This window comes from Pipistrellus hanaki, assembly GCF_964339955.1.
Source record: "Pipistrellus hanaki genome assembly, chromosome: 19".
Lineage (NCBI taxonomy): Eukaryota > Metazoa > Chordata > Mammalia > Chiroptera > Vespertilionidae > Pipistrellus > Pipistrellus hanaki.
Window position 1 is genome coordinate 2,342,506 of NC_140521.1, and position 26,732 is coordinate 2,369,237.

At 43.2% G+C, this 26,732-nt stretch overlaps 1 protein-coding gene across 3 annotated transcripts; it reads left to right on the forward strand.

The window, feature by feature from the left end:
- Window positions 1-64: 64 nt before the first annotated feature.
- EIF4ENIF1 (eukaryotic translation initiation factor 4E nuclear import factor 1) lies at window positions 65-25,978 on the forward strand. 3 transcript variants are annotated; one of them, XM_084867644.1, is made up of 19 exons: window positions 65-221; window positions 1,158-1,277; window positions 5,842-5,915; window positions 6,544-6,671; window positions 7,430-7,716; window positions 7,988-8,189; window positions 9,859-10,034; window positions 12,526-12,661; window positions 12,873-13,052; window positions 13,759-13,991; window positions 16,443-16,514; window positions 16,898-17,078; window positions 17,639-17,718; window positions 18,045-18,187; window positions 20,989-21,073; window positions 22,437-22,569; window positions 23,717-24,058; window positions 24,318-24,482; window positions 25,266-25,978. In XM_084867644.1, the coding sequence occupies exons 2-19, from the start codon at window positions 1,185-1,187 to the stop codon at window positions 25,505-25,507; spliced, it is 2,952 nt and encodes a 983-aa protein (XP_084723770.1). In that variant the 5' UTR covers window positions 65-221; window positions 1,158-1,184; the 3' UTR covers window positions 25,508-25,978. The 3 variants fall into 3 exon arrangements, with proteins under 3 accessions (XP_084723770.1, XP_084723771.1, XP_084723772.1); XM_084867645.1 differs by lacking the exon at window positions 65-221 and adding an exon at window positions 348-504; XM_084867646.1 differs by lacking the exon at window positions 65-221 and adding an exon at window positions 511-639.
- The last annotated feature ends 754 nt before the right edge of the window (window positions 25,979-26,732 follow it).

Sequence of the window (26,732 nt, forward strand, 5' to 3'; positions counted from 1 at the left end):
GGGGCGGCGCCGCGCTCGGTGCGTGGAGGGAGTTATTAAGAGGGCGGGGGCCGGCGGAGGGCGGAGGGCCGGGCCGCGGTTACGGCGGCTGAAGGGAGACAGCCCGGACGGGTGGGGGGGGCGAGAGCGAAGGCCGCGTTGAGGAGCGCTGGGACCCGCGCGGGCGGCGGCGAGGGGAGCGGCGGCCGAGGGGAAGGGCCTCCGGGCGGCGGAGGCGCCGAGTAAGAGCCGGGCGGCGGCGGCGGGGACGGGCGCCGGGGCCCGCGGAGAAGGGGCGCGGGCGCGCTGCTCCCGGGGTCGCGTGCGTTAGCGCGAACGCCGGGGCGCGCGCGGGGGGCGGGCGGGCGGGGACTCGGAGGGAGCCAGCGGGGCGGCCCCGCGGGCGGGCGGGCTGGTTGGGCCGGAGCCGCCGGGCCGGACGGCGGCGGGCCTGTGCCGGCTCCAGCTCGGGGCGCCCCGGCTGGGGGTTCGGTCTCCCCCGTTCCCTCCGGCCCGCCTCCTCTCGTGAGTACAGTCCCCGCCTTTCCTCGGAAGGAGGCCGCTGGCCGGGGCCTGCGCGAGAGGCCGGGGGTTGGGGTCGCGGCCGCGGGGAAGCCGAGTTTGGGAGCCGAAGCCGGCGCTCGCCTGACATGGCCACAGGTGCGGCTGGCGGCGGGGCGAGGGGCGCTCGGGCTCTGTCCCCGGCCCCCGACCCCCGGAGAACGAGGGGCAGCTGGCGCCGTCCATTGGCAAGTGACAGGCACTTGACTACACACCCGACTTCCCGTATCTCCGGCCCTAGCCCCTGTCCTACCTGCCCCCGCTCCGGGAAACTTCCCCGCGGTTCCGTGTCCGGTCTCCACGAGTAGCAGCCACGAATCTTGGTTCCTGTTTGTCGTGAAGCAGCTGAAAGGCTGTCCCCACGACATGGGCACCTTCCCCTGCTGGGTTCCTCACCCTTTTGATGGTCTAGGGCACTTGATTCACTGGAAGAGACAACCAAGGACCGGGGGTGCCATTTACAACGGGGCTCTGGTGTATAGCACAACGGTTGGGTGAAGGTTTGTTTCTTAATGGTAGTCATGTTGAGAGGGGGAAAAGTTTCCGTTTCTTAAAGAGTCAAGACTTCTGGAACTGTATTGTTCTCAGAGACAGTTTTGTGCTCATTTCTCTTCCAGGTGCAAAGAATCGTAGACCCAGGAGCCATGGATAGGAGTGTGGGTGACATAGAAAACGGAGATGCTTTCCTTGACTTGAAGAAGCAACTGGCCTCCAAATCCCCCCATCGCTATACAAAAGTAGGCTCTGTTACCAATGAAATAGTGTTTCTCTGTAAAGGTGGGGAGGGTGGTAACATTGTGTAGGTATCTTCATTGCGTTATCTCAAGTGGTGGTGTCCTTCTGATTGGACTAAACAAATGTTAACTAAAAGGCATAGCTTTGAACTTTTTTTCTGAAAGTGTGAATACCCAGAGTTTAAACTAGAAGGCGCTTCTAAGTAGCTTTCAGGTGAAAGGAATGTTGGCTCAGATCCCATATGAATTTGTGGACCAGTCCATATATGGTGGAACACACACATTCTGTAACTGCTGGTATGTTGTTGACTTAGAGGAAGAACTGCATCTCTGAGATGCCTCACAAAACCAGTGTCCTGTGTTTTCATGCTTTCTTAAGAGGCTAACACCCCAAAGGAATGCATTCTAGGTGCTTGGCTAGAGTAACCAGATTTTCAGTTATTTTTTGGTTCCTGTCACAAATTGAATATGGACTCACAGAAGGAAGACTTCAGTGATATTTCCCCTAGCTGAGAAATCATGATTTGAATCTGCTTTTGCCAGGGGTAGGAGGAGGGGTGCAAAACACCCCAATGTCGTATTCTTATTGAAGCTATTGTTTCCCTCAGGATCAATGTTGGTTATTGAATGTTTCTGAAGAGGTTGACAGGACTGGGTGCGCTGTGAATTCATTCCTGGTTCCCTGCCCTGTGTCGGGCTGGAGTGTATAAAACGTGCTTGGGACTGCTGACAGAACAGGTTATGTCCTAGTTGGATCCATAGCTATGCTTTCTTACTATGGACCTAGTCGAGGACTCTGAGGTGGTTATTGTCCCTGGCTTGCTAGGGTACCGATTGGTTAATATTTTAAAGTGCAGCCTTGTTTGTGTACTTTTGTCGCTACTCTTACCTGCTTGATAAAGTATCGAATGCTGTCAAGTAATATTCATTTTTAGCATTTAGAAAACCTCTCTAGAGGGAGAAAAATGTCTTCAAATGTGAAAGAGTTCTTGGTTAATTGCTGTCTTACTGCAGTCTGTTTAGCATAACAGAGTTGATAGAAAGCATTTTACTTCATCCAGGTTTGGTCCTCCCTAATGTAGTTCCTCTCAAACCTGAGGGTGCTTGTTGAATAGTGTTCACAACTTAAATTCATTACCTAAAATGTTGACAGGTGAATTTTGGGTAGAGAAAAGCTTATTAATTGAAGGGAAACTTTTATAAGCTTCTGTGATTTCAATTCTGCCAGAACTTTTTGAATAAAGTTCTGACCGGTAGTCTACTTGTAGAGTACTGACACTTTCATAGGCTGACCTGAGGCTGGCGTATGTATTTCATCTTAATGTTTATCCATCTTGATGGTTAAGTCATTTTTAGAAAGTTATTATTTGTTTCTCTTGGGGTAGCATATGTATGTCTACAGTAAATAAAAAGCTCATTATAGCCCATTTTTTTATAGTCCAACCTCGATATTCTGTACCTAAAATGGTTAAGAAAAGCATTTAAGTAAACGATGGCGGAGCTTAGATTTAATAGTCTCTTCTACCAAATTTAGTTGAAAATAGGCTTACTTTCCATTCCATTCAAGAGGATTTAGTTAATGGCACCTTCAGGATTGTGTTGAGGCAAAGTTAGGGTAGTGTTTTCTTATATATGTTACTCAACACTAGCAATTAACTAAACTTTTCTTCTTTTGAAGAAAGCTTAAAGCAATTCTGAGTTTTGAGTACCATAATAAATGGTCTATTAGTTCCACAACTGGAATCGTATTTGAGCTCGCCTATTCTTTATCAACATACAGAGATCAAACCATTGGAATAAGTGAAGCATTTAGTAGTACTTCTGCCGTGTGCTGGAAGGTTTAGAAGCAGTAGAAGGAAACTGTCCTCAGTGATTTTCATAAGTGATGTATTTTGTGAACACTTTTGTAAACGTGGGAATTTTACTACAAGGTCAAAAAAATATAAAACACATTGGCCAGATGAGAGGCTGCTTAACCTTTGACCCTTCGTAGTTTAGCATTCAGTTGTTTTTATGGGATAATATGAATAGTCTGTTCAGAATTTGAGGGCTTTTTTTTTTCCTCATGAAGGTAAGGGGTCCAGATGTTTGGCTAAGTGCTTTTAAGGGTAACATTCCAGAGTTTCCTTGTGTCCCAGAATCACTTGTGAACCTTCTGAAGTGTGAATTCTGATGTTAGGTCAGAGGTGGGCTTGAAAATTCAGTTTTTAACCAGCTCCCAGGTTAAACACTGCTGGTCCACTGACCTTACTTTGAGTGGGTAGGCTCTAGTGTTCTTGAACAACCCGAGGCCTGATGTAAATGTTGTCAGGCAACTCAGATGCGTTGTTGCTCCTGTTTCAGTTGGTGTCCATTGTGCTTCCATGAATATCTCAGGAACTGAAGTTAGACTCACACTGGGTACTTTCGAACCTACCCCTAAGTCTCAGGGATGATTAATGGGGACGGTTTTAAGTGGATTTTTCAGATGCACCTGTTGTCCTGAGGGATTTGAGTCCTTAATTTATAAACAATAGTGGTCCATTTTGCCAGGTCAGGTTACTAAGATCAAAAGCTGTGTTTCCGTAGTATTTAAATGTACGTTTATAAATTGGTTGGGTTATGTTGAGAGACTTTTGGAAGTTATAGAGTGAGTCTCACCTCAAAGTCATGGATTAAAGTGGTTTAGACCAGCGGTCGCCAACTGGTGGTCCATGAGGTCCGAAAGGTTGGAGACCACTGGTTTAGACAGTAGTTCTCACAGCGTGGTATTTGAACTAGCACTTAGCGTCATCTGGTAACTTGTTAGGAATATAAAATCTCAAGTCCCATCCCAAAGGTATTGAGTCAAACTCTAGGGCTAAGGCCTAGTCACTAGCATTTAACAAGTCTTTCAGGGAATTCTGACTCTGATGCTAATTTGAGAACCATTGGTTTAGGGCAGTGGGCAAACTCATTAGTCAACAGAGCCAAATATCAACAGTGCAACGATTGAAATTTCTTTTGAGAGCCAAATTTCTTAAACTTAAACTTCTTCTAACGCCACTTCTTCAAAATAGACTCAAGGGGCCAAGAGCCGCATGTGGCTCGAGAGCTGCAGTTTGCCAATTATGGGTTTAGAAAACAGAGGAGATAGTGATGTGTATTAGTGAAGAAACTTTGGGACCCATTCAATTTTTCTTACCTTCATCAGAGGTCCTTATTTACCAGTTCTTAAGGTCTAGCGCTTGCTATTCTGTTAGTTATACCATCTTCTGCTTGAAATATAAACTAGAAATGCTTTGGACTGTCCCATTACTCAGATCCACATGTTTTTTCTTCAAGTGAACAGACTGATCTTAGACCATAGAGTGCATACTTAGTGCTTTCCTCCTTTGCTCTTTATCTTCCCACTGACTCCTGCCAGGGGACAGGGAATAAAAACAGAGGACACTCAGAAAATTCATCTTGGTAGTGACCAGTGTTAAGCATGTTAAATATAAAAGGTAGGTGTTGGATTATCTGAGCTTAATTCCGCACCATTTTAGCCATCAGTGTCTATAAGGGATCTTTAAAGGATCCCTCATTTATGGCTGATGGGTAATGGGTCCCAGTGGTGCAGCCATGTTTATGTCTTCACTTTAAAATTGTTAAGAAAGTAAACAAGTGAAGTGGACTGATTTGAGTAATCCTTCTAGCCTTCTTGGAGAAAATTAGTTGCAAGACTTGAAGTCAGCAAGCTTCTGAGAAGAAAATAGTAACTGTGATTTAAACCCTAAGTTGAAATCAATAGTCAGGTGGTTGGTTTTTCTTGTACAAAGGTCTCGTTTGATAATGTCAGGGTTGTTCACGGAATACTAAAGCCTAGCTACTCAAAGTATGGCCATAGGTTTCTCTCATAAACTGGATTGAATGGTAATCTTTAACAGGTGGCATTTCAGTGGCACACTTAGTTGCAAACTCCTTAAGCTTGTGTAAAAATAGGGATGCCTGTTTATATAGAAGAAAGCAGAATTGTGGTACAAAAGTCATGATAGCCCTGGCCAGGTAGCTCAGTGGATTAGTGTTGTCCTGATACACCAACGTTGCAGATTCAATCCCTGGTCAGGACACATAAAAGAATCAACCAACTGTATATATTTTGTAATTTTTCCCCTTATTTTGGGGGTCTTTTTTCTTTTCTTTTTCTTTTCTTTTTTTTTCTTTTTGCTTTCTTAATAGTAATTTGAAACACAAAAGTTCCTAAATTTGAAGTCCATTTAAAAATCTGTCTCCTTATAAATTGGCACCTGGTGCATTTAGGAGTGGTCACATCAGCAAGAGGTTTCAGGTTGGCCTGATGCGGCCAGGCCTTGAGGAGCATTCGGTGTGTGGGATATATGACTGGACAGTGATTGTGAGAGAATGTGTCTTAGCTAGAAACTGATCACTGTTAGATTATTTGCCGGTTTTGCTTGAGCTTCTTGTAAGAACCTTGAACTGACTCCAGTCCTTTGGGGAATAAGTCGGGTATAAATAAATAGGAGCTGTTAAAATGCTTAAGGTAAACAAAAATAGGCAAAAGTGTGTGAAATATTATTCAAAATCACCTTTTGATTTCTCTTTGTAGGAGGAGCTCTTGGATATAAAAGAACGCCCTCATTCCAAACAAAGGCCTTCATGCCTCTCTGAAAAATATGACAGGTGTGTGGAGGGCCGCAGCTGTCTGTCTGGGGGAGGGGAGGACCTTTCTGCAGAAGATGGAAGGGCAGAGCTCAGGCACTCGCCTAAGGTGTCCCTGGTGGTGATGGCAGAGCTAGAATTCGGTCCCAGATCATTGGGCTCCAAAGCTGCTGTGCACACTGTACCACCTTGTCACCCCATCGTTAGAGGGGGAACAAAATAAAAACCATACCACATGTTTTAGGCTCTTACTAGGAAGAGCTTATGGGGAAAACAGACTATGAATGGAAATTCTGGGAAAAGACCCACTCAGCATTCTAGAAACTACTTCTAGGGAGAGGATTAGGGGTTTTCCCTCGTACTAATCTTTTATAAGCTGAGAAATCATATTTATGGAGCCATATTCTTTGTGTAGAACAGGCATAGTTACTATAGTCCATATTCACCCCAACGTTTGTGATCTGAATATTTCATTTATGCACAGACCACGCTTTTGGTGTTACATGAACAACAACAAAGTATTACTGAATTAATAGTTGCTTTTGTTTTCATCTTAAAATAGATAACCATTTTAAACCATCTTTATGGCAATCATGATGTTTTATATTGGAAAGGGATGTGCTAACTGTCGGTGCCCTTTGACTTGTAGTGATGGTGTCTGGGACCCTGAGAAGTGGCATGCCTCTCTGTACCCAGCTTCCGGGAGGAGCTCCCCAGTGGAAAGTGTGAAAAAAGAGTTGGATACAGACCGGCCTTCCCTGGTGCGCAGGATAGTAGGTGAGCACGCAGTCACTCGGAAGCGGGGGCAGCAATTTTGGAGACAGTGCTGTTTGCTGCTGGCTTCATTCTTAGCTGTGAGAGCTTTGTACAGTGAGGTAATGAAAGTGTCATTACCAGGAAATGATTTCTAATTGAATTTTTCCTGAGTAGCAGAGTAAAATCACAGCCTTCCTTGTAGCAGCAGTGGCAAGCAGACATATTAGGCTATGTGCTTTTGAATGAAAAATACCAATGTCATTCATTGACATACATAACTGAGTCAGGTATGGCAGGGAGCATAAAGCTGTGCTGAAAATATGATCTTTATATTTAGATCTATTACCCATTTTGAATTAATTTTTGTATGTGAGACCAGATATGGATTCGAGTTCGCTAGTTTGTGTGTGGATATTCAACTGTTAATACTATTTGCTGAAAAGATACTTAACTTTTTAAGTAATTTTTTCAAATGCTGACACCTATAACTTATTAGTTGACAAAACATTTGCTGGTTATGCATAGATATGGACATAGTCAAAGGGATTATGGAAACTGATCTGGGGAAATCATTTATGATGAAATACATTTATTGCTACTAAAGATAAAAAAGCAAAAGGCTGCCTTACGTAAATATGTCATGTACAGTACATGTTCCTGGGTAACTGGGAGTGGTGACTCTTCTCCAGCAGCCCCATAACCACTGTCATGAGTATCCCAGAGAGGAGGGGACGGCCCGTGCTGGTTAGCTTACCTTTTTGTTTCTGACATCTCTCCAGATCCACGAGAGCGCCTGAAAGAAGATGACTTAGATGTTGTTCTCAGCCCCCAGAGGCGAAGCTTTGGAGGGGGCTGCCACGTCACGGCCGCTGTTAGCTCCCGGCGCTCAGGGAGCCCATTGGAGAAGGACAGCGATGGCCTTCGCCTGATTGGAGGACGAAGAATTGGCAGTGGGAGGATCATCTCTGCCAGGAACTTCGAGAAGGACCACCGTCTCAGCGATAAGGACCTGCGGGACTTGAGAGACAGAGACCGAGAGAGGGACTACAAGGACAAGCGTTTCCGGGTTTGTCTTCTAGGTTACTTGGCCCCTTGTGTGCTGAGGGACACAGTGTCACCTCCTTTGTACCAGGTTACTCTGAGATCCTGTGTGAACACGGCTCATTCTTAAACCAGATAGGGAGGAATGGATGGGGCAAAGAGGGGCTTCAAGTCTACATCATAGTATCTTCATTGCACTGTCGAGTATTACTTATAGTAATTCATCAAGGCCTTGATTGAGATAGAAATGCCTTAACTAGAATTTTCTTTTTTATCTGCATTATGTGCTTTTCCAGAGGGAGTTTGGGGATAGTAAGCGTGTCTTTGGTGAGCGTAGAAGAAATGATTCCTACACAGAAGAAGAACCAGAATGGTTCTCAGCTGGACCCACAAGTCAGTCTGAAACCATTGAGCTGATTGGCTTTGATGATAAGATACTGGAAGAAGACCACAAGGGGAGAAAAAGAACAAGGCGACGGACAGCCTCTGTGAAGGAAGGTCAGCAAAAACGGGGAGGGGAGCTCACTGTTGTAAAATGTGATGTGCTTATAATTGGCTTAATTATGCACTTAGGAATGCATTTAATAAGAGTTAGCAAGTTCTTAAAATTTACTATCTCCTCAACTTGCTCTGCCTCCAGTGCTAAACAGAAAGTCCTCACCTTATCCTGCTAAGAGCACTGTCCACACAAAAGGATTCCCAGAGATAAGACACATGTGATAGATATAATTGGGGTCTCATTTATTGAGCATACTATATATATCACACAGAGTGGTAAGCATTTGTCTATATAATCCTGCTTCCAACAGTCCTGTGAGGTAGGTGCCTTTATGCCCATCTTGTAAGCCAGCAGTTGATGGCAAAGGGGGCCTCAGAGCATTGTCTGAGGACCCTGAGGAAGAAAGGAGCGGAGCTGGGAGTGAACAGGATGAAGCTGTTACACTTTGTTCCCCAGGACAACGCAGGAAACTGATAGGTGACTTGGGAGACTTTGTCCTTAGTTACTTTTCCTAGGTCCCTGGAGGTCCCTGACTTTTGAGTTGATCATAAATGGCCAGTTGTGTTTGTCTGCTAGTGCATATTCCTCCTCATACGGACTCTCAGTAGTCAGGCCCAGTTTGCTTTCCACAGAGCTTAAAGCTGTACACAGTCCTTGCTGGTGTGGCTCAGTGGTTAAAAGCATCAGCCCAGCCGAGACCAGTTTGGCTCAGTGGATAGAGCGTTGGCCTCCGGACTGAAAGGTCCCGGGTTCAATTCCAGTCAAGGGCATGTACCTTGGTTGTGGGCACATCCCCGGTGGGCGTGGTGCAAGAGGCAGCTGATCGATGATTCTCATCGATATTTCTAACTCTCTAGCCCTCTCTCTTCCTCTCTGTAAAAAATCAATAAAATATATATTAAAAAAAAAAAAAAAAAAAAGCATCAGCCTACATACTGAGGTGTCATGGGTTCAATTCCTGGTCAAGGACATGTACCTGATTTGCAGGTTTGACTCCCCCACCCTACCAGAACATCTAAAAGAGGCAACTAATCGATGTGTCTCTCTCATCTATTTCTCTTTCTGTGTCTCCCTCTCCCTCCCTGCCACTCTCCCTTAAAAAAGAAAAAAAAGAATTTCTGGGACCAACAATTACCTGATCATATGCTACCTTATTATGTGACCTGACCAGTAAGATGCAACTCTGTTATGTGACCTATATATAGGGTGTCCCAAAGAAATGTGTACACCACTTTGAATAATTATAAAGGGAGTATTTATTAATATATATTTCATTTTCAAAATTGAGCTATCGGCTGTCTACATTTTTTGGAGATACCCTGTATTTATGGTTCAAGACAGCGCATTCATACTAGAGGACTATTGTGTTGGCTGTGGTCATTTTTTTAAATTTGGCAACCTAAGGGAGGGGTCGGTGCCCCTGACTAAATAGTCAGGTATTAAAAATTCTTGCGGCACACTGTGGGAAACTTGAAGAATGGGCAGAGGAGGAACCACAATTCTTCCATAAGGAGAGAACTGTTTTTCTACTGAAAATGCTGTTCTGTAACAAGTCTGCTTTTAAAGCCACCTGTGGCTCTTCTGCATGTGTGATGATGGCTGAGGCCACAGACTAAGTCTCCAGCAGTTAGCTTGATCAGACTGCTTTTGTCCTGGTTTTGCTTTTAGGCATAGTCGAATGCAATGGAGGAGTGGCCGAAGAAGACGAGGTGGAGGTCATCCTGGCACAGGAGCCCGCTGCAGACCAGGAAGTGCCGAGGGACGCCGTCTTGCCGGAGCAGTCTCCAGGAGAATTTGACTTTAACGAGTTCTTTAACCTTGATAAGGTGCCGTGCTTAGCTTCGGTGAGTGTAGCAGCACACTTAGGAAATGGAGGGAGCAACTACATGGTTAAATTTGACCTATGTCTTTACCAGATGTCCTTTGGAGGTATTGTTTTTGTTAGAGGCCCTGGGGCGTTTAGGCTTTTATTTATTTTTTGTTTACCTAAATCTTCACCCAAGGGTATGTTTCTGATGAAAAATCAGGTGTCAGCCTATGGGAGCTCCTTTGTAGGTAACAGTATGCTTTTCTCTTGCTGCCTTTAAGATTCTCTCTTGGTTGTTAATTTTTGCTGTTTTAATTATGATGTGTCTGGGCGTGTGCTTGTTTGGATTCTTCTTGCGTAGGGTCCTCTGTGCCTCCTGAACTTGTGTGACTTTTTCCTTTCCTGGGCTAGGGAAGTTTTCTGCCATTTCTTCAAACACGTTCTCTATCCCTCTCTCGCTTTTTGCCTCTTCTGGCACACTTAGCGGGAGGCACTACCCTTAGTGCATCCCAGCTTGCTCTGTGGTAAAAATGACACACCAAATAAACTCTCAAGGATTCTTCTCAGGTTTAAAATGCTTTTAGTTTCTTGTAATTGGCATTTCCAGTAAATGTGTATAAAAGTAACTTTATGTTTTAGCTGTAATAAAATTTAGCTTCTCTAAGTGAAACAAAGTTGGTAGATGGTCAAAATATACAAATGACTTTCTCAACACTTACTGTCATATCTTTAGAAAATGTCCAGAAGCTTTATATTCAGGTCCTTTGCTTTTCATATTCCTTCTGTATATCTTCTGACTTTTTTCCTATACAGTATGATCAGAGCAAATAAAAGGATTAAAATGAAAAGCCATTTTTGCTATTTATAATATAGCAAAATTCTTTTCAACATTGTTTTTAATAGCTGTAGCTTTTAGTTACTTTTAAAATAATTCCTATTTATCACTAAGGTGATTGTATCTTGGATAAGATTCTCTATTTTTTACAGTGCCACATCACTCACAATGCTTCTCGTATGCTGTAATTATTGAAGTGCACGTAAAAGTCAGCATTATTTAAATGAGTCTACAAGTGGAATGTGACTGAAACTATGAATACCTCAGAAAATAGTACCACAGATAATGATCAAATCAGTGTCTTGAATTAAAATCCCTTTTCTTAGGTGAAAGGAGTGTTTTGTGGCTTAGTTTGGGTATGTGTTATGAGAAAATTCTTCCAGATAAGAATAAAAGAATAGCTGAAACCGGTTTGGCTCAGTGGTAGAGCTTCGGTCTATGGACTGAAAGGTCCCAGGTTCGATTCCGGTCAAGGGCATGTACCTTGGTTGCGGGCACATCCCCAGTAGGGGGTGTGCAAGAGGCAGCTGGTCGATGTTTCTCTCTCATCGACGTTTCTAGCTCTCTATCCCTCTCTCCTCCTCTCTGTAAAAAATCAATAAAATATATTTTTTAAAAATAATAATAAATAAAAGAATAAATCTTAACTTCCACTGCTGAACTTTGGAAACTAGGGGTTCTAGACTTCAGATAAAAGAGTCACTAACTCTGTCATCCATGTACCAGTTTGGGGGGAAATGTGTTTTTTTTTTATTGGTATAGAAGTAAAAGTTTATGCCTACTTTCAAGGATGTACCTTGTTTTTGGATTGACATTTGCTTTATCTTTTCTAAATGTTGATGAGAATACTATACTGCATAAAGATCAACTTTGGTATTTAACTGGATTTATTTATAGGGTACAGTTGAAAAAATTATTTTTCAAAAATGTTTAAATCTGTGTTTTAAGAAGGGTTGGTAATAGAAATTACTATTATGAAATAGTGTTGAAAAAAATATTTCTGATCATAGTGCATCATTTAGTTGGCCTTATTATTAAGCCAGAAACCAGGGAAGTTGGATTTAAAATAAAACAAACACCTGAAAACTCTTCGTTAAGTTCAAAAGATGTTAGAGATGCATTAAAAGGTCATCTTTCACATTCTGATATTTTCTAAACTTTGACTTGGAATTGTGATCTATGAGCTCTACTTTTTAGCTCTTGGCTTGTGAAATTACCCGCATTGAACTTTATGATGTTCATTCCATCCATGGGACTGTTTGCAGCAAGGATTTTCTGTCATCGGCTGTTCATACATGATATTTAGTTGAAGGCCACTCCTGAAGGCAATGGAATGCTTTACTCTTGGTACTGATTTTTATTTTGAGACTATGTCCTCCAAAAACATGCAGTAGTTCATGAATTTGTCTAATGAGGCAAAGGATAAAAAACGCCATGTCTATGGCACAGTGGTTTTGCTTTATATGCTTAGAAAATACATGGTTGGTTATGCTCAAGTTTGGGTTACTCAGAAATGACCCAGGAGGGAAAGAAAAATGAAAGATGTTCAGAATCCTAAGTTCTGAAGGTATTTACCTTCAGGTCAGCCACTTCAAAGGAAGTATCAAAGTAAGTGACCCTTTCTTAAAATTTGAAACTTCTTGTCCCTTTCACCTAGAAACTATTATCTTAACTCCTTTGTCTTTCCTTTTAGATGATAGAAGACGTTTTGGGGGAAGGGTCAGTCTCTGCCAGTCGATTCAGTAGGTGGTTCTCTAACCCAAGCCGATCAGGAAGCAGATCCAGCAGTCTTGGTTCAACACCACATGAAGAACTGGAGAGACTTGCAGGTAAAATGGCTTCAGATTCTGGCCCTGGACATACACTTAAGCTCTCTCTAATACTGTTCATTGTCTTCATTAGTCAGGGGTCCATTAGAGTTAAAGAGTCTCTGGATACTGAAAAAGCCTTCAATTTGTGTCCTTTTAACACTATTTGAAGCTGTGTTTCTGTGCTTTATTTGGGTTAATTAATTATGAATATATTTACTTGCATTATTAGGTCTGGAGCAAGCCATCCTCTCTCCTGGACAGAATTCGGGGAATTATTTTGCTCCTATACCATTGGAAGACCATGCTGAAAATAAAGTGGATATTTTAGAAATGCTACAGAAAGCCAAAGTGGATTTAAAACCTCTTCTTTCCAGCCTCTCTGCAAACAAAGAAAAACTTAAAGAGAGCTGTAAGTGTTTATTAGATTCTACTTTAGGCATCTGAGAAAGCTTGAATGCTCAGTCTTAAGGCAGTTAATGCTATTTCATCAAAAGTCAAATATATGGTGGGTTTTGAACATTCTTCAAAAGAAAAATATATATATATTTTTTTTAATCAAACAATACCACCTCTTTGAGAACCTGGTAGTCAGTGGGTCCTGGGACCTCTATTAACTCTTCTCCCAGTCCTCCTCCCCTGAAGCCCAATTATAGCACCAGCAAATGCTGACCTGAGCAGCATGTGGCAGCTCCTCACATCTTTGCCCCAAACTGCCATATCCTTGTGAGGTTATAAGCCTTCAACAGGAAGCCTTAGTGATACAAGAACCATAGTGCTGCTGATGTTGGGCTAGCGGGGGTTCCTGCCCCGGGTGACAAGTCTCCAGAAGACCGTTACAGAGGTCTTCCGACAGGATGCACAGCAGATCTGGTCAAGTCTTACAGCTTATGGCCCCCCGTTTCTAGCACAGAAGCATTTTAGGGCTAGTTTATGCCATCTCTTAGTCAGTACACAATTATGGCCTATTTCACCTGAGCAACAATGATTTTAAGTGTCTTCAGTCTATTTTTGTTGTCATTCTTTTTTACTTTCACCTTAACCATGATGGTAGCCAAAGAGAATTCCTACCACATATTCCTTTGCCTGACTTAACCTGGACTTTCTCAACTTTTCAGCACATTCAGGGGTTGTACTTTCAGTGGAAGAAGTAGAAGCAGGGCTCAAGGGCTTGAAGGTGGACCAGCAACTGAAGAATTCAACTCCTTTCATGGCAGAACACTTAGAGGAGACTCTGAGTGCTGTTACCAGCAATCGGCAGCTCAAAAAAGATGGCGATATGACTGCGTTCAACAAGCTAGTGAGCACCATGAAGGCAAGTGGGACTTTGCCTTCTCAGCCCAAAGTCAGCGTAAGTATTTTACACAAACTCCAGCCTTTCCTCCTTTTCCCTCTTTCTGTTTCACTTCCCACAATAAATGGACTTTTAAAAAGGTATTCTGAGTAAGTTGGAAATTTTTTTAGTTGTCATTTGGTCCTTCCTGCTTTTGTGTGTTCTTTTATTACTGCTGTGCTATTTGTTACTAGAAAAAGCAGGTTTGTGGTTAATCTACATGTATTGTGGGTGACAGTATAAAGATTGAAAGAGCCATATAAACTTGTCATTGCTTTAAAAAAAAAAAGGTGATGCATATCTTTTTGAACTCCAAAGAAAGTTTTTAGTTTATTCAGCTACCTGTCAGATCTTTTCCACACCTTCTAGTTACTTCCAAATACCCGGGCTTACCTGCTTTCTTGATTAGGCCATTGGCAGTTGTACGAAACATTTGTCAAACAGGACGGATTTTTTTCAAGACAGTTGTATTTTGTTAATTTACTAATAGAAAAAGTTGTGACTCTAAACTTGTAAAACACCTTGAGGCATGAAGTTGGGTTACAAGGTGACTGAATACCAGTAAATGCTGGTGTGTAGTACATACTGGAAGCTTATCCTCACACCTTAGAGGGTGGCTCGCAGCCATGGCCTGTGTGTCAGTATTGCTCTCCCTGATGAAAGTGATGAAGGAAGCAGGATAAACCTGAAGAATAAAAATCCATTTGCTGTATTAGCAAATTTACCAAATTGAGTGTTGCCTCTTGTTTTCTCCTTGTACCTTCTTATCTGGGAAACTACAAGTTAGCCTGGCAGCAGTAACTGATTCATTGTGCCTTGATCATGGGAAGGGAACTGATTTTTGGTGTTTCGCATGTGACCAGCAGTTAGCAATAGAAATTGCCACAGAAATGCCATTGTTTTGGCCTTACTGCTAGGACTGTAAGGTGGCATCTCACGGAGGTAGACTTCTTCCTGAGTATCTGACCACACCATGCCAGTTTAGGGGAATACTTCTTGTAAACTGCTTTAGAATTATTTCCGCTCAAAGAATTATTAGATACAAGGGCTAGATTAAAAGATTGCAAACTCTTTTGTTCTCCTTCCTTGTTACCTTTGTGTCTTGGTGACTGGGTCACATCTTGTACCTTTTTTAGTGTGAGTAAAGAAATGGGAACAGAAAATTCAACAGTTCACCTGATGCTTTTGAGCATTTTGTTTCAGCTATGGATACGATTCTAGGGTTTGATAATAGCACAGATGACCCTAAATTGTTAGAGGAACTATTTCAATGTTCTGAAATATATCTGGTTTCACCCAAGGGAAGGAGACTCAAACACCTACTTAAAGGAATAGATGATATAATTCAAGTTGCTAGGCAAAGAGTAACAGAAATTCAACATAACCTAGGAAAGAAAGCAACAAGAAAAATAATGTAATAAGCACACCAGGCATTATCCCAAAATATTGCTTAATTTGCTAAAATCAAGTTTTTAATTACTGTGGCTGTGTGTGATGTATGCTATTTCTGATCTGCCTATGTCTGCTTCAATAATGTTCTTTCCTCCTCCAAACATGTTGATTCAATCTAAACTCCATTTCAAATTCAATTGTAGGCTCTGTATAGGAAACGATATAGTATAAAGTTGCCTATTTGTTTTTTTGTTAAAAGGAATTAAATGACTTTTTAGTGTATCTCTTATTAAAATCATCTGCAGTGAGTCCAATTCCAAAACCGACAATAAAACATCTGGATACCTTTGGGCTACATGTCATGCCCAAGGACACTGCTGTGGGCTTGGCATCTCCACCTAGCGGGAGGGAAACTGGACCAGAGAGAGCACTTAGGCGTGGGGATGTACTGAAATGCAGGGAGGCAATGCAAGTTGGATGCAAAACATGACTGCGGCTGCACTAGAAGAGCAAACAGTGAAGGAATTGACTTTCCCCCTGTACGTGAGACCCATTTGAAACAGCGTGCTTATAAATAATAAAGTTTATGAATTTCCTGAAATAGGACACTTCTGGCCTGCATGTTGTTTACTAGATTTTTAGTATCACCTGGTCTAGAACTCTTGTTACAGAGTAGCAAATTTGCCTCAAAAATTAAAATCTATAAATTATCCAAACTTTCTGCGTGTGGGTCCTTACTAAAGTACTCCCCCTTTCACCATTTCTTTTTTCCTTTGTTTGGTCAGTGTTAGAGACCGTAAACGCACTAGAACTACTACAGGGAGGAAAGGACCTTGTCTGAGCAGGTCTCTGAGGGGACTCTGCATGTACATGGGAAGATTCATTCTGGTGCCAGATATTTGGGACCTATATGATGAGAGGGGAATAGGTTGATTTAAGTTCGTTTTCTGTGACTTTGACGTTATTCTGCTGTTACATGCCGACTCCTGAAGAGTTTTTAAAGCTTTCTTGTCCCCACATAATCTTTAAGTTAAGTGTGTAAGAAGGTTAAAACCAGTTTTCCTTTGATTTTTTTAGCGAAACCTTGACAGCCATTTGATGTCCCCTGCTGAGATTCCAGGCCAGCCCGTCTCCAAGAACATCCTGCAGGTAATTCTCGGCATCCGAACAGTCCTCTGAACTGGTTTTTGTAGTGGAATGATCCATGCTGCCCTAGCACAGTTGTCACTGTTAGTCTCAATGTGGGATGGGGAGATAGCTAAAAAAATGACAAAGCAAGCCCTTGATTTCCAGTTTGCAGATTACAATTTCTATGGAAATTTAAGTATCTAACCTGCATTGATAGCCCTAACTTACAGCAATGTTGCTAACTGAACTTTCAGAGAAATGTGTCACATTTACATGTGACAAGTCCTTCATGGAGTATGAGGGAGATTCATCGTTGGCTGCTGAAAATAAGTCCCTAAGCCACAGCCTCTGACCGGGAGAGAGAACGAGCTGTGTTCACGAGGACTTGATGTTCTGCCTTCTAGGAACTTCTGGGTCCGCCCGTTCAGCGACCTGCTTCTTCCAACCTTCTGAGCGGCCTTATGGGGAGCCTGGAGCCTTCATCTCTACTGGGCCAAAGAGTGCCATCTCCTCCCTTGTCACAGGTGTTTCAGACACGAGCAGCCTCAGCAGACTACCTTCGTCCTCGAATACCATCACCAATTGGTAAATACTCGTGTGTAGATGTCCATCCAAATGTCCATGTTATCGTTTTGTTTTTTTCTCTTGAGATTGGTCTAACTTGGATCCAGCTCTTTGGTCTTTTTCCTTATTTTGGGAATTCAATCCAAAAAAGTTAATTTGACTTCCTGGGTTTTTGCTCTTGATAGAGGATGTCAGATTACCGGCTCTTTGCCAGCGTAATAAGTGGGACCACAATCATTTGTGAGGTCTATGGCTAACTCAGACTCTGAAGGGAAGCACTTCCAGAAGCTATCTTAGCAGAGCGTTGTGCATCACCTCCAGATGTTCCTGCCACCCTGGACTACTTTAGGCCTCCTGCCAGTCATGTCTGTGAGGGAGTTCTTTGTAATCTTCCTCCAATTCCGTCATTCTGTGCTGAGGTCCACAAAGCCCCTGTAGGGGACACAGAAAAGGGACCTCAGCCCAAGAAGTGAGGACTTTGCAAAGAGATGGTGTTCAGGAGCAGCGTGTCCTGGTGATAATGCCTCTTTGGTGGACATGTGCTATCTTGACCCTCACTGACACTGTAACTTTTCCAACAGGTTTCTCCCCAGGACCACAGCAGCTACTCGGAGATCCATTCCAAGGCATGCGCAAGCCCATGAGCCCTGTCACAGCCCAGGTCCAGCTGAGCTCTTTCTCAAATGCAATCTATCGCTTGCTTTTTACCTTTCTTATTATTCACGGGGCGGAGGATTAGATTGCTACCATTCTTGGAGGTGGTTTTTAACTGTAATTCAGGCTCAACTATATAATTCAAGTAAAGGCCAAAAAATTGGCGAGCCGCTGAATCATATATAAATAGTTAAAATCCTCTTTGGTGGATAGCACGATTTAGGTTGCAGCATTTAATTTCAGCTGTTGCTTACAGAGGGTGAAGAGAGACCTTTGCATAAAGTTCAGTGGCTGTCCTCATTCTTCTGACGCTCTGCCACTTCTGTCCAGCAGATGAGCCAGCTAGAACTGCAGCAGGCGGCAGCTTTGGAGGGGCTGGCCCTGCCACACGACCTTGCAGTGCAGGCAGCAAACTTCTATCAGCCTGGCTTTGGCAAACCACAGGTGGACAGAACCAGAGATGGATTCAGAAACAGGTACGTTACTAATCCTACCCTTGTGGGGATTTGCAATTTAATTTTCCTCAGATTAGCAAATTAGTTGCCCACAGTGTAGTTGTAAACACCGATACACTGTACAACACATGGTGAGGATGCCATCTCATCCAGACATGCAGTAAAGGGAGTAATGACTGAAATCTACTGCTGGGCATGGGCTTTCGTTCTGTCTAATTCTTTTTATATTCTTGATTTTACATTCTAATTTACGAATTAGCTTCTTATTTGCAGTTATGCTATAAAATGATGGAAAGTAAAACTATCTAGCTTCCTCCTCCATGGCTTCCTTGTTGAGTTTATCAAGCCATCTCTCAATGTAGGTTTGTTGATCAGAGCATTTAATGACTACTGACTTCACTCTCTTCCCGTCCTTTCTACTAGTGGCAACAAGTAGTAAAATGGAAGGAATCATATGTTGGGGAGTGGAGTAGTAGCAGTCTTGTTTTTATTAGAAAACAAGAAACTGCATTAAGCAAATGTATAAGGCGAACTCCTTTGTTAGCCATCAGCAGCTCTCTGTGCGCCTTGGCCCTTTTATGCTCCCATATGTGTCAGCCTTTAAGGACGGTTTAGTCCTGCCCATACAGTGCTTGGAAATTACTGAGTATTTATGTTTTGATGTGATTCTTAAAAATTGCCATATCTGTGTCTGTGTCTTGCTTCAGCTAGTTTTATATGCTGATGCTTTCAGAAAACATTGAGACCAGTTAAGTACACTGTACCTTTGCCTAAATGCATTCTATCTTTAGTAGCCCTCAGTCTAAACAGAGCTCAGGACTAGTCTGTTAAGGCTCAGTCATTGGCGCTCTCTCTACAATATAATGTAGATATCTGATATTCATTGACTTAACTTTCACACGCCTTTGCTATAAAATAACTGCGCTTTAAAGATACAGAAACTTAGGTTGTTTAAGTATAACTTGCTTGAAACTAGTTAGTGTCAGTGGAGCCTTCATGTTTTAGATCAAATGTCACCCTCCCGGGCCTTCCCTAAACACCGTGTTACACTGCCTCCCAACAGACACGACTTTCTCCTCTTGCTTTGTATACTTACCACCTCCTAGCATACTATTTTTAAAATATATCTTTATTGATTTCAGAGAAGAAGGGAGAGATGGGAACATCAGTGATGAGAAAATCACTGATTGGCTGCCTCCTACACATCCCCACACTGGGGATCAAGCCCACATATGCCCTGACATGGAATTCAACCGTGACCTCCTGGTTCATAGGTCAATGCTCAACCACTGAGCCACACTAGCCAGGCTCTAGCATGCTATTTAATTTTTTTTCTGTATCCCTGCCCATAGTAACCCCTCTGTACTCTGCAATAAGAATGTAATGAGCCGGACCGGTTTGGCTCAATGGATAGAGCGTCGGCCTGCGGATTGAAAGGTCCCAGGTTCGATTCCGGTCAAGGGCATGTACCTTGGTTGCAGGCACATCCCCAGTAGGGGGTGTGCAAGAGGCAGCTGATCGATGATTCTCTCTCATCGATGTTTCTAACTCTCTATCCCTCTCTCTTCCTCTCTGTGAAAAATCAATAAAATATATTTAAAAAAAAAAAAAAAAAAAGAATGTAATGAGACCAAAGTTTGTTTTGTTTACTACTGTATCCCTAGCACTTACAATAGTATCTAGCATATAGTAGGTGCTCAAGTATATTTGTCAGAAGGAATCAATCAATTATACCTTACACAGAATCACCTGATTTGGGGTTTACAGCTTAATCACTCAGAATACTATTAATCTGTCTGTCCCCTCATTGCCATGATCAGAGTCTCAGTATGGCAGCAGTAGGGCTTACCTGGAAGAGACTGGAAAGAGGAAAGAAGTCATGGCTTAGGATTCCCATTTGCTTATGATTTAGAAAACTTCAGAAGCAGGCTGTACATGGGCTTGGGCCTTTGTGATACTGGGTCTGACCAGCCCGAACTGCAGTGGAGCTTCCATTAGCTAGTGAGCTCACACATTCATTCCTCTCTCAGCCTATTTTTATCTTCAACTCTTTCCGTTTTTCTCCCAAATTAAGGCAGAATGAATAGAATGTCTACAGAGAATGCAAGTTTGTTCTTTTAAACTTCACTTGGGAGGCCTGGGGTCAGCCTTGTGTAGACCAGGAGTGGTAGGGAATGCTGCATGGAACCAGGTCTTAAAATAGCTGATTTGAGGCAGTGTCTCAGAGCATCAGTTCTATGCCAAGCACTGTGCTAGTCAGTGTTGCTCCCTCTCCTCTAGAGCACAGCCTACCCACAAAATGAAACTGCTAGCTAGCCTACTTCACCGGTATAGTCCAAAAATAAACTATACATGAGCTGTGGATAACCCTACATTCTCAAGGCCTTACCATGTCCCTGTTCCTTCTACCTAAATCCTTGTTCTCATCTCATAGCTTCTCATTGGTCACACCCAAGTCAATGAAGCTCCTTAACAGTGCAGCTTGTCCAGTCCCTGCAATAGACATCATTCCTTCTACCCCTCATCCTGCCATGACACCTGTTGGTACCTACTATCTGAATGCCTTGGTGCGTCCTAGGGTAGTAAGCATTTTCCCCACTAGACGAGAGTTCTTGCAAGGTCCGGGACCATGTTTCAGTGAGCTTTTGTCTTCCTTCAGAACTTAGCATGTGGTTTTGCATATTTAGACTTAGCAAATGCTTGGGAAGTTGAATTGGATAAGGGAAATGTTGAAGTCCTAGGCTGATCTTTAACATTGTGTGGTTTTAGGACTCAGAGTTTAAGCAGCTTGGGGCTTACACTGAAACTTGGTTTGTTCACAGGCAACAGCGAGTGACCAAGTCACCAGCACCCGTGCACAGAGGGAGTTCCTCTTCCCCTGCCCCTGCTGCCTCCATCACAAGCATGGTCAGTGACCTTTGCCTTTGTGAATGACTTGTAGGGTTCTCCTTGTTTGGTTGTGCCTGTGTTGTGTCACTGTAACACAAATGTCCTTGAGTGCCTTCCACAGGAATCACTGGTTTAATAGTATTTCATACCTGACTTTTGGGTTTTCCCCTTTCAGTCTGTTGAGGTTTTAGTTAAAACCCTTACATTGGGGAAAGTGTGTTTCAGCAAATAGACAAGTACAGGCTGAGCACATAGATGATATGTAGTATGTTCAAACAAGTGAACAATTGGAGTAGGAAGGACAGTGTGAAAGGCAGGGGTGAGGTGGATGGGCTGGTGACCAGGGTCAGGTCATGGGGATTCCAGTGGTGAGTTCACAAATTCAGATCCAAATCTCTGAATGAATTAAGACTGGGACTGAGGGGTTTGCTTATTTGTGGAGAGAAGTTTAGTTGCACAGCTGACTCGTTGTGCCAGCATTTTATTTTTTTTTAAGTTTCCTTCCCCACAAATTTTTATCACCTAAAGCTGACAGATGTGGGGAAAACTATTACTCTATGTTCAGGATCCCAAGTAGGTCTTTGTACTAAGCACCTTGAAGGCAGGGTCCAGGAGTTTTTCTGTTCATAATTCATTCCCTCTCCTGCCATCATGGATTTGGGTTAAGAAAAGTTACCTACATGATAAAGTCATCAAAGTAGAAATATGCAGTGAAGAGATAGGAACAAATGACCCCAAATGGTGAGTTCTACTAGCTGAGGAGAATAGGAAGATAATTTTGAATGTCCTAGTAGTATACCAAGTCCTTGAATCAATTTTGTTCAAGGTATTTGGTTATAATGTTGATGAGATGCTATAGATATAACTCTTGTTTTTATCAACTCGCCTATAGTAAAATTGGCTTCATTATATGTCATTTAGCTCAAAGTCACAGAGCCTGTCAATAATGTTAAGTGAGGAGTTGCAGTATAGAAAAATTTAGGCTCTGAGGTTGTCTCTGAAATGTCCTTTCCTGGCTGGATGTGTTACTGCTCCTGGGTATACTTCTGGCCATATTCTCCCCCTCTCCCAAGCTAATGCCCTGGCTGGGGAAGTACTGCATAGGCAGGTCCCCATCGTCTAGTTAAAGCTTTTTGCTTTAACGTCCTTTATGTACAACAAAGTCTAGGTTTTGATGAAGTGAGTTGAGAGGGAAGATGCACTGGGCCACCGTCTATTTGGCCCATCCTGTGTCTTTACCTCTAGTAGCTAGAGACCACAGCATTGGCTTTCACGTGTGGCCAGTAAGGGGACTCTTCAGCTTGCTTCGTTAGTCCAGTTAATCTTGGCTTGAGAAGCAAAAGGTGTTTAGAGAAGTGCTAATACTAATTGTTCCCTGCAGCTTTCTCCTTCCTTCACCCCTACCTCAGTGATTCGTAAGATGTACGAGAGCAAAGAGAAGAGCAAGGAGGAGCCAGCATCTGGAAAAGCAGTTCTTGGTGACAATAAAGAAGACACTCAGAAGGCCAGTGAAGGTACTGCAGAACTGTTGAGGATGTACTGCCCAAGATAGTATGTGAGAGAGGGAGCATGAATTTGAGTGCTGACCAGCATGGCCTGATCCCCTGCAAAGCGCTAGACAAGATCCCTGACTGCTCTAGACTACATTTCTGTGTTTGACATGGAGAAGGTTGGACCAGCTCAGCCACTTAGCCACTTGAAAAAACTGACCGATCTAAGAATACTAGTATTAGATAGGAAGGGATGAGCTTTAGGTATGGACTCTTATTTAGGTTGAAAGTTGAATTATTAGTTCATCTATTGGCAAATTGATATAGTTCATTCAACCAGTTTTACTTCTGAAAGGTTCTCTCCAACCCATAAAGACTGTGCCCAACAAACTGTGCAATGAATGAAGCGTATAGGACGTGTACAAAGCCTTTGTTGAGAGGCTTCTTTTAGGAATTGAACCGTTGAGATTGAAAAAGACATGGTGAAACTTTCTCATGTTAGGTTTACACAGGCCTCAAGTGAGTATGAGCTTTTTGCCTGTGAGGAAGTTTGGGGGGCGGAGGGCGGGCGGGGAGGAAATCCTGGCAGTCTTACTTAAAAAGGCAGTTAAGGTTCCTTCACCAGGTTCAACTTTCTGTTATGATAGATTTGCATAATTTTACTTGACTTTTTCCTTAGGCTTTGAAAAAGCATGTTACTCCCAAGCAGCTGATTAGGATAGACAGCTCCCTCACAGATAAGACCACAGCCCGATGGGCAGAGCAAGGTGGCCAGTGAGTTACACCAGACATGATAAGCCAGGCTCACCTGCCCAACAGCTACTCCTGGGTTGAGAGGATTTTAAGAATAAAAACAGGGGCTTAAGAGTTAAGTTGTTTTTAACTTTAGAGCCTTTGGGTTTTTTTTAAGTGCAGCAAAGATAAACTCTGTTCCAACGAAGTGTTGAAAACTGGAAAACTTGGTATCTGTCCCTGACTACCACTATGGCCTTGACTGGGCCTGTTCATAAGGCAAATTGATGTTCCCTAATGATGCAATTCTCTAAATTTGTTGAGGGGAGTCAAATAAGGATTGTGAGTTTTCTAAGAAATGAGATTTACTGGATCATTGGGAGGATAAACTGTTTGGGAGTTTGCCAACACCAAAAATATTCTGTCTGGATCCCTACAGAGAACCTCTTGTCATCCAACTCTGTGCCCAGTGCTGATCGAGACTATTCTGCCACAAATCCCAAACTGTCAACATTGCAGCGGGCTTCCTGTTCCACCCCACTGTCCCAGAGCAACCGTTACACCAAAGAACAAGACTATCGGCCTAAAGCAGCTGGGAGGAAAACGCCCACCCTGGCACCCCCAGTCCCAGGAACACCTTTCCTCCGTCCTGTCCACCAAGTCCCCCTTGTCCCCCATGTCCCAATTGTTCGGCCTGCGCACCAGCTTCACCCAGGGTTGGTCCAAAGGATGCTGGCCCAGGGGATACATCCACAGCATCTTCCAAGTTTGCTACAAGCTGGTGAGTTTCTGACCCGGCATGACAACAGTTGCTAGAACTAATAGAGTGCTGTGCTGTGGGAGGTTTTCATCCCTGGAAAGATGTTACTAGATTTTTCCATCTAACTGGTGGCCAGTGGGTCCAATCCAGTCCACCCCTTATTCCGTTAAAAGATTAGGAACCTCGCTTAAGCATTCTTCTCTCATCAGATCAGTAACACTGTACAATCAAGCCTGAAAACTTCCAGGTAGATTAACTTCTCACCAACTTCTTCTAACAGGTGTGCTTCCTCCTGGGATGGATCTGGCTCATTTACAGGGAATCTCTAGCCCAATCCTGGGCCAACCCTTTTACCCTTTACCTGCTGCTAATCACCCTCTCCTAAACCCTCGTCCTGGGACCCCTCTGCATCTGGCAATGATGCAACAGCAGCTACAGCGTTCAGGTAGGTTCAGGAATGGGCTAGGCGAGCTGCGTGTGGCTAAATAGGCTTTAAAGTTTTGGACCCGTTCCCAGTGACGGGGGGTGAATTGACATAGACAATTCATTCTTTAACTTACCCTGCAAGACTGGGGAAAGGGTATAACCAGAGACTAGATAATGTAAACCAACCTCTACAGGATTTGGAATTCCTGTTCCTATAAAACAGCTAACTGTGCTCTGGCGTTTTTTGTCCTTTGCCTCTTAGAAGAGGAGGCTGAATCCTTCCAGCAGAGGTTCAGCATAGGGACTGCCCAGAGTCAATGTCCTCTCACCAGCTAATGTTAATGCTTCTGTGATGTGGCTGCTTGCTGTGGAACATAGTAGTCATGTCATCTACTAGAGTGTCTTCTGAATAGCTCAGCTTTCCAAGGTCTATTTTCTGGCATTTTGCAAAGGAATTTCCTAGAATAAATCATCAGGTAAAGAATTCTGTTTGGAGTTTTATGGATAAAGTTGAGTGAGGCAAGACCTGATACAGTACTTTCCCCCTCATGTTCTAACCTTTTTTTTTTTAAATGTATTTCTTTTATTGATTTAGAGAGGAAGAGAGGAGAGATAAAAACATTAATGATGAGAGAATCATTGATCAGCTGCCTCCTCCATGCCTCCTACTGGGGATCGAGCCCACAACCCAGGCATGTGCCCTTGGCCGGAATCAAACCTGGGACCCTTCAGTCCGCAGGCTGATGCTCTATCCACTGAGCCAAGCTGGCTAGGGCATAACTCTTCCTTCTTATTCCCGCAGTTCTTCATCCTCCAGGCTCTGGTTCCCAGGCAGCAGCTGTCAGTGTTCAGGCGACCCCACAGAATGTGCCCAGCCGGTCAAGCCTGCCCCACATGCACTCCCCACTGGAGCACCGCCCCAGCCAGAGGAGCAGCTCCCCAGTGGGCCTTGCCAAATGGTTTGGCTCTGATGTGCTACAGCAGCCCCTGCCCTCCATGCCCGCCAAAGTCATCAGTGTGGATGAATTAGAATATCGACAGTGAGCAAGGCAGGCAGGCTCACCTAACCCTGGACCTATGGTGGCACCTGGTCAGGACTCTGCTTGGTTTACAGGCTTTTACTTTGGAGCACTCTGTGCAAAGCTGTTTAGGAGGCCTAGGCGTCTGGTGTGGTCTGCATGATGGAAACCTACGTGGTCTGAATACAGGATGCACAGTGTTGTCAATGCCGGAAGTAATCTTTCTTTTTTTGTAAGATATGTGAATGAAGTGTTGGTGTCTTCACCAAGAGGTGGCACCTAAGGGTTCTGAGGAAATAAATGTATAGAACCTTATGTACAGACCTGTGTATAAATAATTTTTGTATATACATATAGGATAGCTTTTTTGAACTTATACAGCTGTACATAAAAGTAGCTGATATTAGTTAAGCCTGTGTCTACAGTTTGTATTTCTTTCACTTGTACATTTGGGACTTTCTTTTGGTTGATTAAAGTTGCATATGCTGTGAATGAAGCAATGGCATTATTGTGTTTATTTCCTCCGGAACCCCTTCCTCCTGTTTCCAACCAGCTGACCTAACAAGGTCAATAGGTGCCTCATGGGAAATTAATCTGGTTTTAAGTTTTCTTTAAAACCCATAGAACTGTCCTAGCTGGTTTGTCTCTGAATAGAGCATTGGATGATTCCAGTCAAGGGCAAGTACCTTGGTTGCAGGTTCAATCCCCAATAGGGGATTTGCAGGAGACAGCAGACCAATGATTCTCTCTCTCATCATTGATGTTTCTCTCTCTCCCTCTCCCTTCCTCTCTGAAATAAATAAAAATGTATATTTTTAAATAATGGACCAGTGATATCAAGGCTTATATCCTACAAAGTGACTGGGATACCAGGCCTAAGGGGTTTATCTTCTGAGTGGGAAAAACAGTGCTCAATTTTTGTAGGCATTTTACAAGAACCACATCCCTTACTACTAACAATTCCCACTTTAGTAAGTGCTGTTACTATCCCCTTGTTATATGAGGAAACTCCAGGAAGATTTGGAGGGAAACAACTGTCACCAGGAAAACAAAACAAGTACTAGAGAAGCCTGAATGTGTGTATAATGCCACATCTCCGTTCCTCACAAACTGCTTCTCCAGCTCACTTCCTCTATAATCTCTCTTCCTGCAAACCTGTTTGCCTTCCTGATTTTCTTGGATTACTACCACCCCTTTAACCCATAATGAAATCATCTTTGAGTTCTCTACCTCTAAAGAGCAAGTCAGTC

What these genes read in the sequence shown, in the direction of transcription:
- EIF4ENIF1 (XM_084867644.1), top strand. Translation starts at nt 1,185, where the DNA reads ATGGATAGGAGTGTGGGTGACATAGAAAACGGAGATGCTTTCCTTGAC. An exon ending in CCTGGTGCGCAGGATAGTAG is followed by an intron (nt 6,672 to 7,429) that starts GTGAGCACGCAG and finishes ACATCTCTCCAG; the next exon opens with ATCCACGAGAGCGCCTGAAA. An exon ending in ACAAGGACAAGCGTTTCCGG is followed by an intron (nt 7,717 to 7,987) that starts GTTTGTCTTCTA and finishes GTGCTTTTCCAG; the next exon opens with AGGGAGTTTGGGGATAGTAA.